Source organism: Rhinopithecus bieti, unplaced genomic scaffold, assembly GCF_001698545.2.
Source record: "Rhinopithecus bieti isolate Rb0 unplaced genomic scaffold, ASM169854v2 scaffold_23862, whole genome shotgun sequence".
Taxonomy (NCBI): domain Eukaryota; kingdom Metazoa; phylum Chordata; class Mammalia; order Primates; family Cercopithecidae; genus Rhinopithecus; species Rhinopithecus bieti.
In genome coordinates, this window is record NW_016811338.1 from 548,173 (window position 1) to 561,613 (window position 13,441).

A 13,441-nucleotide genomic window follows, 5' to 3' on the forward strand; every position below is an offset into this window, starting at 1 on the left:
CCACTGCACTCCAACCTGGGTGACAGTGAGACCCCTGTCAAAAAAAAAAAAGCCCATAATCCCAGCACTTTGGGAGGCTGGAGGCCAAGGCTGAGGTCAGCAGTTCGAGACCAACCTGGCCAACATGATGAAACCCTGTCTCCACTAAAGATACAAAAACTAGCTGGGCGTGGTGGTGGACGCCTGTAATCCCAGCTACTCAGGAGGCTGAGGCAGGAGAATCGCTTGAACCCCGGAGGTGGAGGTTGCAGTGAGCCGAGATCGCACCACTGCAGCCTGGCTGGGGGGGGGGCAAGAGCAAGACTTTGTCTCAAAAAAAAAAAAAAAAAAAAAAGAGCTGGGTATGGTGTCAGGTGACTGTAATCCCAGCTACTAGGGAGGATGAGGGCAGCAGAATTGCTTGAATCTGGGAGGCAGAGGTTGCACTGAGCCGAGGTCCTGCCACTGTACTCCAGCCTGGGCAACAAGAGTGAGACTCTGTCTCAAAAAAACAAACAAAAAAACTTTTTTGGATACATTTTTTGTTGCCTTAGTAATTTTCCAAAAGTGAGGTAACAGTGAAATTTATTTCTTTGAAAACACTGAATCCGAATCACAAATAATGAGATTTAGCATAGGGAATTCAGCTGCAGACAACAGAGCATTTCTTTGTTATAGTTTTAGACTCCTCAGGCTAATTTCATATGCAAGTTAAAGGTTTAATTTGTAGAACAAGTAAATTTCAACACAAGTAAAATATTCGAATTGAATGCCAAGGTCTCAGAGTATTTGAAAATCACATGTACTCTTGTCTGGAATCCACCTCAACTCTTGACAGCCATGGTCATGCCTTGAACTTCCAAACTGAGAAATCACTCCAGCTACAAGATTTCTAACTCTGAAAATTTTCTCTTAACCTCTTACTTCTTCCATTTTTCCTGTTAAATGAAGTCAATTAAACATGCTCTTCACTTGCTGGGCATGGTGGCACGTGCCTGTAATCCTAGTTACTTTGGAGACTGAGGCAAGAGCATCCCTTGAGTCCAGGAGTTCGAATACAATTGGGGCAACACAGGAAGAACCCATATATTAAAAAAATAAAAAATAAATGTCCTCTTCGTATTTACTTTGACTCTTTTAGCTTACACTAATATTCTAAGCCTATTTGATTACTTGCCTCCTGGCTTTCATGTTCCCTTAGCTAGCCATTTTGAGCAACTTAAAATTGCTTGGCCTTTTGATTTTCCTTTGTTACTAGCTGAATGTTTTGCCCTGGACCATGCCTTTAAGCCTGGCCTTGAACTTGGCACATCACTTTCTTCTTCAGATATGTGAACAAGGAAGGATACAACCAGATCTAACCAGATTAGGTTTAGGATATTTATCTTTCAGACGGAGGAACCCATTCAAGGGCAACATTAACAACATTAACATGAGGCTTCTTGACTTATGATGCAGTTACATCCCAATAAACCCATCCTAAGTTGAAAATATCATAAGGCAAAAATGCACTTAATACACCTAACTACCAAACATCATAGCTTAGCCTAGCCTACCTTAAACGTGCTCAGAACATTTACATTACCCTACAGCTGGGCAAAATCATCTAACCCCAAACCTATCATAATAAAGTTATTATAAAGAATTTTACATCAAAAGTCAAAGTTTGAAGTAAGGTTTCTACTGAATTCTAGCTTTTACACTACTGTAAAGTTGAAAAATCCTAAGTCACCCCATTGTGAGTCAGGGACTGTCTGTATCTACCTTAAATCTTGGTTAGTTAGGGAACAAGAAAAGAAAAGAACAATAGTTGTCAGGGACTAGAGAAGCAGTACAGTATGTTCCTTCAGCACAGGTACAAGTGGGGACTTTAGTTACTGCACCAGTAGAGTAAATACTCACTGCTCACTTGCTACAGACAAGGCCCTACTTTAGGAATAGGAGATACAGCAGATGACAGTCAAGGACCTCAAGGGGTTCATATTCTAGTAGAAGATTCATACTGTTTAATGGTTAACAAAATTAGGCCATTCAGATGAAACTCTGCTCTATTCTTGCCTAATTTTGTTCTCATCATTTCCCATGTTTGTTGTCCAAAAATATAATGGGCTATTAAATATTAAAAATAAATGTTATGGTATGATTTGCCACCCTACATATATCAGTTCCTTTGACTATTAGTTAAAAACACTTTTCTACCTCTGGACTCTGTATACACCTCAGATTTCTTGGTTCTCGGGGACCAGCTATGGGTCCATTGTGCGAAATTTCCTTTCAACTGTCAGCGATCTCAGGGCCTTGCTTACGTTTTTCAAGTTATTTGCAGGGATGTAGTTACTTTTTATTTGTTGTGTAGAAAGTCCTTGCTTTTGGCGGTACAATTAAGTACTTAGAAAACAATCCTTGGATCTATTTACTTCCCATGACCTGTGAAGAGGAGTGATGTTGCCAGGACCTCTTTCCTGTGTTGTACCCAGAGCTGTTTTGTGCACGCTGTGAGCCTCCAGGGATGCCAACCCAATGGAGACTAACTGACCAAGGCTGCCTGGAGAACTGTTTTGAGATAGATGCTGAGGCTCAGGCTGGGGCTCATCAGAAAAGAAAATTATGATTGATAAGTGAAATCTGCTGTGGGCAAGGAAGGGCAAACTTGTACTGTACATGCCAGGAATTTTCGAATCTGTATGTGACTCCCAAGAAAGGCTTGACCTTGTAGAATTTTAATCTCCGCAGGTATAGGGATAATTCATTTTATTTTGAATAGAATGCTCTAAAGACAATTTAAATAATCGAATACCCCTGCCCATTTCCTAAGAGAGTTGTGTTGATTGTTTTATTCCCAAATAGGATCACATTGAACCTGCTGTCATTGGTAGGTTATTCCTCTTAACACACAGGTAAGAATAGAAACTATTATTAGTTTGGTGATAAAGGCAGTGAAACAAACACCAAGAACAGGAGTAGAAAAATGTTCTGTGTGTGACCTTGGTTAAATTATGAGCAAATAAGGTGAAATATCTCCAGATACATTTTTGCTCAAATATGCCAGTTTTAAATAATTTATTGAAATCATTTAAATTCTGAAACATATTTTTAAAATATTTTAATAATGGGATATCTTAATTCTTTGATGGGAAAGAGTTCTTATTTTTTTATATTTTTTATATATATTTATTTTTTGAGACAGAGTCTTGCTGTGTCACCCAGGCTGGAGTGCAGTGGCGGGATCTCAGCTCACTGCAAGCTCCGCCTCCCGGGTTTACACCATTCTCCTGCCTCAGCCTCCCGAGTAGCTGGGACTATAGGCGCCCGCCAGCTTGCCCGGCTAGTTTTTTTTTGTATTTTCTTTTTTAGTAGAGACGGGGTTTCACCGTGTTAGCCAGGATGGTCTCGATCTCCTGACCTCGTGATCCGCCCATCTCGGCCTCCCAAAGTGCTGGGATTACAGGCATGAGCCACCGCGCCCGGCAGGAAAGAGTTTTTAAAATTACACTCCTGTTGTCCTAAATTTATGGGAAAAAAAATGAATGTTCAATGCAAAACACTTGCCTATATACACACACACTTTTAAAAAAGGTACTTATATGCATTTTGCTCTGCCCTTAGGTGCTCTTTTTCCAATCTAGAATATATTTCTGGATGTTTTTCAATTGAGAATAAAATTATTGGAGTACACACGTTTTATTGTTTGTGTGTGTCTATGGACTGGGTCACAAGGTATACCAGATGTATTTCTAGTGGGCCACGGTAAATATAGTTTGAAAGTCACCATTCTGACCGTACGCCTCTCATACTGACAGAGCCTTAGAGGAGAGAAGAACAGTTTCTTGCTGCGTACCGACTTGGCATATATCATCAGTCGCAATCACGCCACATCTATGTGCTGCTTTATTTTCACAGTTCAAGTAAAGCTGTGGAAAAGTCTGAGCAGCACTAGTAGGCAAGATCTGCGCCACACACGGAAGCATAACGCAAAATGCATTCCACACACATAGAAGCGTGACACAAAAGTGTGAGCATTTACCTGTATGAATGCCCCAGGCTGTGTCCACCTCTTCTTTGCTCTGAGTGATTCTCACCCATGCCCCCCTCTAGCCCCAATTCCTCGAACCACACATATAACTTATTACATATCATGGTCATGTGTGATTTCAACCAGGCTGCAACAGATGCAGCCATTTTCAGATTTCCCCTGCTTTCTAACAAGAAGTGAGATCATAGCATGTTTTCACTAATCAGTGATTTAGGAAGACTGATGACATTTGGGGGTGGCAATAACTAAATTTCTAAATGCTATAAATCTGACCCATAGAAATAAGAAAGTGACTGGAGTCAGAAGGTCAAGGAGCACCTGTCACTTTCCCAGCAGGGCCCAACCTGCAGTCTCTTTTATGGCTACATGCTGCAGGTCAGGATCTGAATTGAACAGGAGTGAGAGAAGAGGGACTTCCTGGGAGGCTCAGATAGTTCACTGGGTGTACCTGAGATCTCACCATCTGCAGCCTTGTATTATTATAAAAATATGTGGATACTTAACTGCCACGGTGGGGTAGCACAGAAAGAGAAAGACACACTTAGGTAGTTTTAAGGAATGGGAAGGTGGAAATATAGTAGTTCCTTGGTATCTCCAAGGACTGGTTCCAAGACAACCTCTCCAACCTCCAACCTGCAGATACCAAAATCCGTGGATGGGATACTTAAGTCCCTGATATAAAATGATGTGGTATTTGCATATAACCTATGTATATCCTCCCGTGTATGTTACATCATCTTTAGTTTACTTATAATCCCCAACACAATATAAATGCTAACAGCTGTTATACTGTATTATTTAGGAAATAATGACAAGAAAAATGTCTCTATGTGTTCAGGACAGATGCAACCGTTCTTTTCTTTACAAGTATTTTCAATCCATGATGGATTGACTGAATGTATGGATGTGGAACCCACTGATATGGAGGGCTGACTGTAATAAAACCAGCACCTAGTGCTGTATGAAAGGAGAGAAGGTTAGCACTTCCCTTGACAAGAATGGAAGAGGCCCTCGGGCCTGTCAACATGTGTATGGTTAAAACCAGCACCTAATTCCTCAGTAGCCTGGCAGGAACTGGAAATGGTGGTCTATGTTTTAAGAGAACTCCTTCTGCGGGCTCCCAACAGCTACAGCCTGATACTCAGGTGGTGGTGTGAGATAAGCCTCAATGCTTTTTTTTTTTTAATCCCCTGTCCCCCAGTATTTACTAAGCTTCAGGAAACTATATTTTTTTTTTGATAAGTATCCATTTATTAACACTGGTAACATTTTCAGGACAAATAGAACATGCATTCTTTGGTAGTACAATTTTAAAATCATAGATATATTTCTTTTATATATTATGAATATATTTTGAGTCAGGAATATATAACTAGTCTTCAGAAACTGAAGATGGAAACATGGCTGAGTCTCAACTTCCAGTCAAGCAGAAAGTAATGACAAGTGCTGAAAATGCCACAGCCACGTGGGTCACTGCTTCTTTCATTCTCTACAGACAACCTGAGTCTCACACTGTCATAGCACCAAAAAGAAAACAGTTACTGTCACTTTTCTTATAGCAACATAGGGATTTGTGTACATAAAACATGTTGGACAGGTTCTCCTTCAATCATGATTTGTATGTCAACAGTTGGTTTCATAAAACATAGAGAAAGGTGGAAAGAAGATAGAAGATGGTCTCTTTACAAAAGAAAGGTGAATACATTTTGATGCACCAGGTTGTTGAGGCTAAGTCAGTAACTATGTGTATTATCAGCCCTATGATTGCTAAGTGTCAAAATTTAGAATTTCAGTGTGGGAAAGAACCTCAGACACCATCAGTCCAACTGCTTCCATTTTACAGCTGAGGAAAGGGGTCCGGAAACTTAGGTGAATATCAGACTAGGATGAGAATGCAGGCTTTGGAGTTAGGCTCCTTAGTGTATGGTGTTCATGTATCCCCATAGACAAACTCATTTTCTGGTAATGTGAGCACACTTCTGGTCTTTGAACCAACAGTTTTTCAGTCTAAGCTATGTCAGAAACGAATTTGATATTTATGCTTGTTTCCTCTGCACAGCTTTTTCCACCTAGGTTGTGATGTTGGGGGGGTTAATGTGTGAGTAGGGCTCCATGGATCATCATTTATCTTTCACATCATTTCTCTTTGCTTATAATAACTACCTATTTTTAAATTTAACAATTAGGTCAGTGATTCTTGATTTATTTAAAAAAGACAATACCAAAGACAGTAATAAGGTCAGAGTGACCTGGTGCACTTACAACACCCCAATCTGAAAGGAATTATTTTTCAGTAGAAGATAATATATATCTTATACAGAAAACTAATACTAAAAGGTACTCAGAGGTAGCCCTTGTTGTTAGACATTTAAGGATGTTCTAGACTCCCAAGAGGAACCTCAACAATTATCTCTGCTTCAAATTAAAAACAATTTTCTAGGATAAATGGAATGATTAATAACATAAGAATAATCATCAGTTCTGAATTGTATAGTGGAATGATTCCCATTAGGTTCCAATCAAATGTAACGGAGCTTATTTGCTTTCTTAGCATGTATCTTTCCCACTACTATAAAATTGAGATCTGCCATTTATGTTACCTGTATTATCTAAACACTAACATCTTTAAACCCAGTGGGCTTCCCCTAGAGAGGTTTAGATTCCTGCAAACCCAGGTGAATCGTTCTTGTTGAGCAATGAACCGTTGAGAAATGAGATAAGGCAGAGGCACACTTATGGATGCCAGTTGACAGGTTAGTTTTTGATGGCCATGGTCCAGAGGAGTGGGTGGTCAGTTTCCACAGTCACAACACCAGACCCGTCATAGGTATTGGAAGTACTGACCAATGTTCCAAAAGCAAGCACATCATTTTCTGTAAGAAAATAAGGGAAAAAAAATTAGTAACTATTTTTTTCTTCCTCCAGTGTAGATTAACTGTGTCACTTACCAAAAAGCAAGTAAGCACACACTTTGATAAAAAATATATAAATGGGGGATAGGTGAAATATATAATGTATGGCTTTAAAATGGGAAATTTCTATAACTTGCTGTAAACATTCTTCCTGGAAGTGGTTATTGGCCATTTTGGGTTATATATCATTCTCAATATTAAATTTTATTAGAATCTTTTCTTTTCCTTTACTAATTACAAAACCAAAACCTGTATTTGTAATGTGCAACTTCCTTCCTTCCCTGGGTACAATTTTAGTTTCTCTTGATAATTCAGAATTAAAATTTAATATGTTATTATACTCTATAAAGATGTAGTTTTAGCTTCAAGTAGAAATGATATGAGACGGATAGAAAATTACCTAAAAAATACATGTGATTTTGGTCATTGTTTTCTCATAAAGTAAGAAAACCCAAAGGGAATACAGCTTACATTCTGTAAAAATTAATAGAAACTCAAAGGTCAAAGACGACTTTCAAATGTGTAATCTTGAGCAAGTCACTTAAGCTCAGCTATAAAGTGAGGGCAAGAGATGATAAGATAATCCTTTAACCTACTTATCAAAGTAAAAGGCTTATGAATTAAGATTAGAATTTATATATTTATACATTTCATAAATATATACATATACATATTTTTTATTCTCTAACAAGTTACTGCCTAGGCACAGATTGGTAACTTCACATCTCTTTGCTGATGCAGGAGCAATTCACTTCATCAGCATGACTCTAAACTCACAACTGTCCTATAAGCTTGGTAACCAATATTATTTTCTTTACTAAAATTCAGAGAGAAAAATGAACAAATGTTATGGAGCCCAAACTATCAGAGTCAGAAGAGTGTCCTTTTCCTTCAAACAAAACCTATGAAGTTATACACACTGCTTTGGGGGAAATCAATCAATTACAATGCTCACTTCCCACTAGAGGGAGCCTCCTATCTTTCTGAGGAAATCTTGAAAAGGCGATTTAAAAATTCAGGAAAGGTACTGCAAGATAATCTATTGTCAGTATTACCAGTTCACACAGCTTATTTATTAAAACTCAAATTATTTTTCATAGTTGTTAATGTTTTTACTAATGCAAACACAAAAGTAAAACTACACAGTAATACAGAGTGAATCTCATGTGAATATTGCCCTGATATGAACCTCAATATAAGAAGCTCTTAACTCATGAGTCATTTAGGACTTCTGTGAGATGATGTTTCTGAACACTGGTGATATACACAAAAATATGTATTGATCTAGACACTGTTAAACATAGTTGGTAGATCAGGGTGGTGATCTTTGAGGGATGCACAGCAAAGTCAATTGAAATCTCTACCTCTCTTGAATGGTGGTCTTGCCTGGAACTGGGTGTTTACCAAGTACTTTCTGAGACCTATCCCAGGCCTAGGGTTTCAAGGTTTTCCCAATAGCCAAGAGGGAAGGGGTCAGGGAGCACTTCACACCACTTCATGGTGAAGGCGATTTAGAGTGCTTCAGCAGGTCTGCCAACTTTAAAGTGGAAACTTCCTTGTGAAGACCCATGCATGCACAACCCACTTGAATTTGACACATACATTATATGATTCGAGAAACTCAATTAAAATCCTAGTTTTTACTTAGGCCCAAAGAACAGGAGTACAAAATTGTGCTTCAAGTTGATAGCTGCATATAAATTCTTTTCTGATTTTTGAAGCCAGATTATGGATTTCAGAATTTCAGAGGTAGCTACCCAGATTATACATATTGGGTTTGCTAAGACACTGTTGTAACCTAATTAATTTTCAAATGGGAAAATAATCAAAGTGGTTGTATTTGGGCATAAGACGATGCAATTTTTTTTTTGAAAGAAACATTTATTTGAGTTAAGCAAGGCCACTGTTAGCCATACTTGTAAATTATGTTTTATTTTATTTTATAATATTTAAACTTCCAACAAGACCAGTTATGTTATAATTAATTAAAGATAATAATTGGTTTGGATTAGTGGTTGGTTATCTCTAACTTTATAGAAAGTACAATAAAAATGACAGAAAACTAAGATGAGTAAGTTGAGAGACAAAGTCATGAATTTTAATTTACTATGTCATTACAATTATTTTGGAATATATTTTCTTCAAGTCACAGAATCATTTTGGACAAAACCTTAAAGTGTCCCTTAGAAAATAAAAAAAAAAATTAAGAAAAACATTTGGAATTATGATGAATTTCCTTCACCCCAAATATCTGAAGGCTAATCATGACGTAAGTACATGAAACTAGTAAAGAGACAGCTGCATACAGATAGCAGAAAAACAAATTACCTCTTCATTTCTACCCTAGGGGATTTGATCAACACTTTAGCTGGCTGAACTACAGAAAGTCCGACTTGGATTTTTTCCCGCATTATTTGCAGAGTAGACTATAGCCAACCATAGTTGCTCAAAGACAACCAGTTATGGATCTATGTGCAAGCTTATAAGCAACCATGCTTTGTGTGATAAGCACATTAACATAGATTTTACAATTTTCATCCATTATCTCAGGCTGTTTCCTTTCCCAAAGGTAAGGATGAGAATTAGCACTCTGTGTTCGATTGTTTTCAGTGATGTCCTCCCAGCTTTTCTCTAAAGCTGGAAAGACAGGGGACCGCAAAGCAAGAGCTGGCAAATTGGTGGAAACCAATTATTCAACTCTTTTCAGTTAGTGGGGCCATTTGTCCCTGGTTTCTTGCCCATCTTTCCTCCACAAGGTACATTAGTGAACTGTGGCTCCTTGATTGGAGCTGGAAGTGTGAAGGAGTACTATGCAAGGCCTCGGATACTTTTGGCACTGAAAAACAACAGTGGGAGGCATTCATTCTCTGTGCACCTGCATGACTTTTCTGCTCAGGTGCTTTTATAGAAAAGGCATCTCTCTATCAAAGAGCATGACTCCATCATGATGAAGTTAGTAAGTTAGACCTAGGTTCAAACCCCAGCTCTACCATTCACCAGCTTTACAAACTCAGTTATTTAAACTCTTTGGCCTTGTGTCATCAACAGTAAAAATGTAGAAAATATCTACTTCACAGGGAAGTTGTATGGATGATGTGGCCAATCTTACATATGATACATATTCAAGAAATTTCCATCTTCTTTGCTTTCTCCTGTTATCCTGCCGATAAAATAGACCAGGTTTGTCTTTTAAAGTTAACAAAAAGAGAGATGTCATGAGCTGAACAATTAGCAAAGGCCTGAATTCAAGTGATTAGTTTCTAGCCAGCTGAGAAGTAGAATGAGGTACACTCGTAACTTTTCCAGGCTAGCTTTTGTGAAATACTTAATATCATTTCAGGTGATTCCTTGGCCTGCATATACGTATGCATTTATTTAATAGATATTAAAGTCTCATTCTGTGCCAGGCACTAGGGTTTAAGGATGAGTTTCTCTGCCCTCACTAAAGTGAGGACTCACATTTTAGTAAAAGAGAAAGATATACAATCAAACCCAGTAGACAGGAGAGAAGCATGAGGCAGCCCAAGGAGGGCAGAGGTGCCTTCCTGGCAGCCAAGATGGGTTGTGTATTAAAGAGGGAAGTTAAGCCTTTGACAGTCGGGGGGCTACTGGCATCCCTAGAGGCCCGCCCACTGACCTGGTTTCCCAAGAATCTGTAGATTGATGCTGGTTCTTTTGTAAAAATAAATAAGTTATTTAAAAAGGGAATGGAAACATTTCTAAAATCAATAAATCCTGAGGGAAAAATGGAGTGAACTAGCTTTGCCTGGGAGGTGCTATTTGAGATGGGCATAATCCTCATTCATTCAAGATGTGATCTGAGTCCTTACAGTACACCAGGCACTCAGAGCAGAGCCGGGTTTTATCTTCCATTTAGAGATGAGGAAAATGAAGCTCAGAGAGGCTAAAATCACAGGCTATGATGATAATAAAAGTTGTCAGACACTAACAAGTTAGTAAGGGAGGTTAAGGCGATTCTTTGAAGAGCTCTAAAGAAGACACCTGTTGCTGGTCTCTTTTGCTGAAGTACAGAGCTGTCTTTCAGCAGCCTGACAGAGACTTGAGATGCGTTAGTGAGAGCCTAAAAATCACTCTAAGACTTAATGAATACTTTACATCTCATATAGACAAATGCTTAATGAACCCATTATGATGGATCTTAAGGCTCCCTACTATTCTGGAACATTAGGTTAAGTTCTGAGAGTTAAGTTAGACATATTAGACATCACTAACTATTTAAGGCATAATGGGACCACTGTCTACACTCACCATTTACTTTCTGAGGATTCTTAGCCCATTTGGAGAAATGGCAACACATTAAGAAAATATGACTCAGATTTCATTACCAGGAAAAGAAAACTATACTGTCTGTAACATCAGTTCACTATTATAGGTCTTTACCATTTTAATTTTGACAAATATTTTTAAAGAAGGTCCTTTACGTACACACATGAGGCAAAAGATTATATTTTAAAAATTGCTAATTTATACTGTAAAATATGAATTCTGGGAAACGTTATTAATGAATTTGTTTCTTATAAAATGGCATTTATACTTACGGCTGCTCTTGACAATTTTCAAAAATAAAATCAATATGTCGTGTTTTCACTTTCTTGAAGTCAAGAATTCAAAGTAGTCCTAATGTAAAGCTGTGGAGTACATGCCTTTTGTGTACTTATATTTCTATTAGAATCTCAGGAAACACAAGTTTGAGACCATCTATAAAATAAATACATTTATTTATCTCAGCACTGCCAAATAAAAATAAGTGATCCACAAATCTAAATTTTCTAATAGCCACCTTAAAAAAGTAAAATGGGAAAATGTTAATATCTTTTTTATTTAGCCCAATATACCCCAAATCATTTTAACATCATCAATATATAAAATTGAGGTCTTTTACATTCTTTTCACACTAAGTCTCTGAAATCCATTTACAGCATGTCTCAACTTGGACAAGGCTCATTTTAAGTACTCAATGGCCACACATAGCTAGTGGTTACTACATGGATTGAACAGTGCAGTTCTAGGTTATTGAAGCAGGAACTATATTTATGATTCAATTATCTGCTTTTTCAGAGGAACATTTTTTTTTGGTTTGATTATACAGATACTAATTTTCATTTCATATATAGATATGCAGTCACAGAGTCCTAGGTTATAAAGAGAACATTAAATTCAAAGTGAGCACATAATATCATTTCGAGTGATTTAAACATGATGTGAGCGGATCAACAAACACTTAAATACTTCACATGTGCTCAGCAGCAAGACAGACTCAGTCCTCTGCCCTTCAACTTGAGGGCTGAGAACTATCTAGTAGGAACTGTAGAAAGGACAACCAAAAACCCCAAATCCAAGCAAACCTAATTTAAAATTACCAAGAGAATATATACTACATTCTATAAGGTATAGAATAAACAGTTGCCTGCCTGGACGTGTGGCAAATAATCTTCCTTTTTTTTTGTTTTGAAGGGGAAGGAGTTATTTATTTTTATTTTATTCATTTATTTCCATGGGTTTTTGGAGAACAGGTGGTGTTTGGTTACATAAGTTCTTTAGTAGTGATCTGTGAGATTTTGGTGCACCCATCACCCAAGCAATGTACACTGTAGCCAATTTGTAGTCTTTTATCCCTCACCCACCTCCCACCCTTTCCCCCAAGACCCTCAAGTTCCCAAAGTCCACTGTATCATTCTTATGCCTTTGTATCCTCATAGCTTGGCTCCCACTTATAAGTGAGAACATCTGATGTTTGGTTTTCCATTTCTGAGTTACTTCACTTAGAATAATGGTCTCCAATTCCAGTACTGGGTATCTACTCAGAGGAAAAGAAGTCATTATACAAAAAAAAAAACCTATAATCTTCTAATTGTACTTGCAAATAATCTTCTAATTTTTCTTCTAATTACAAATAATCTTATAATTGTACTCCTTTCTCCCAATTATTACCTTCTCTTCCCACTCCTCTAACCCTTGTGAAGGAATAACGGGTGAACCTTAATTGCCTATAATGAAATGTTCAAAACAAAGCAAACACATTCCCTCTTCCTGGCCCAAATATCCTGGCATGACACTTAAGGCCCTTTGTCATCTGGCTACTTCCTACTTCCTTGCCAGCCACTCTCTGCTACTTGCTATTCCTTGAATAGATCAGGAATTTCCTGCTTCTATGAAAATTTCTGACATGTTCCCTCCAGGAACAAATTGACTTTTCTCTGCATATTTTATCCTTCAAGTCTAAACTCAATGTCACTTTCTACCCTGTACCACTCTTTGATTCTCCAACTGCTACAGGCCAAATTAAAAATTCTCTTTTCTATTTACAAATGACCTGATTGCTTACCTGGAACACACTTTGTATTTAAAGCTGACTATTTAGATGCCTTGTCTCAACCAGGCAAAGTACAGAGTGAGCTTGAAACGTCTTGTTCCAGAAAGCAAGAGGGTACTCAAAAACAGATGTAGACCTGTCAAAAGGACACAAGGACTGGAACTAATTTGGGGCATTAGAAAA

General features: G+C 37.8%; 1 protein-coding gene across 6 annotated transcripts in view; it reads right to left on the reverse strand.

The window, feature by feature from the left end:
• Positions 1 to 5,243: 5,243 nt before the first annotated feature.
• Positions 5,244 to 13,441, reverse strand: part of TPK1 (thiamin pyrophosphokinase 1) — a 404,677-nt gene continuing 396,479 nt past the window's right edge. For all 6 annotated transcript variants that reach the window (XM_017893766.1, XM_017893767.1, XM_017893762.1 and 3 more), the window contains one exon: positions 5,244 to 6,885. In XM_017893766.1, coding sequence (XP_017749255.1) covers positions 6,767 to 6,885 — 119 coding nt within the window. In that variant the 3' untranslated portion in view covers positions 5,244 to 6,766. The remainder of the gene's footprint in view (positions 6,886 to 13,441) is intronic.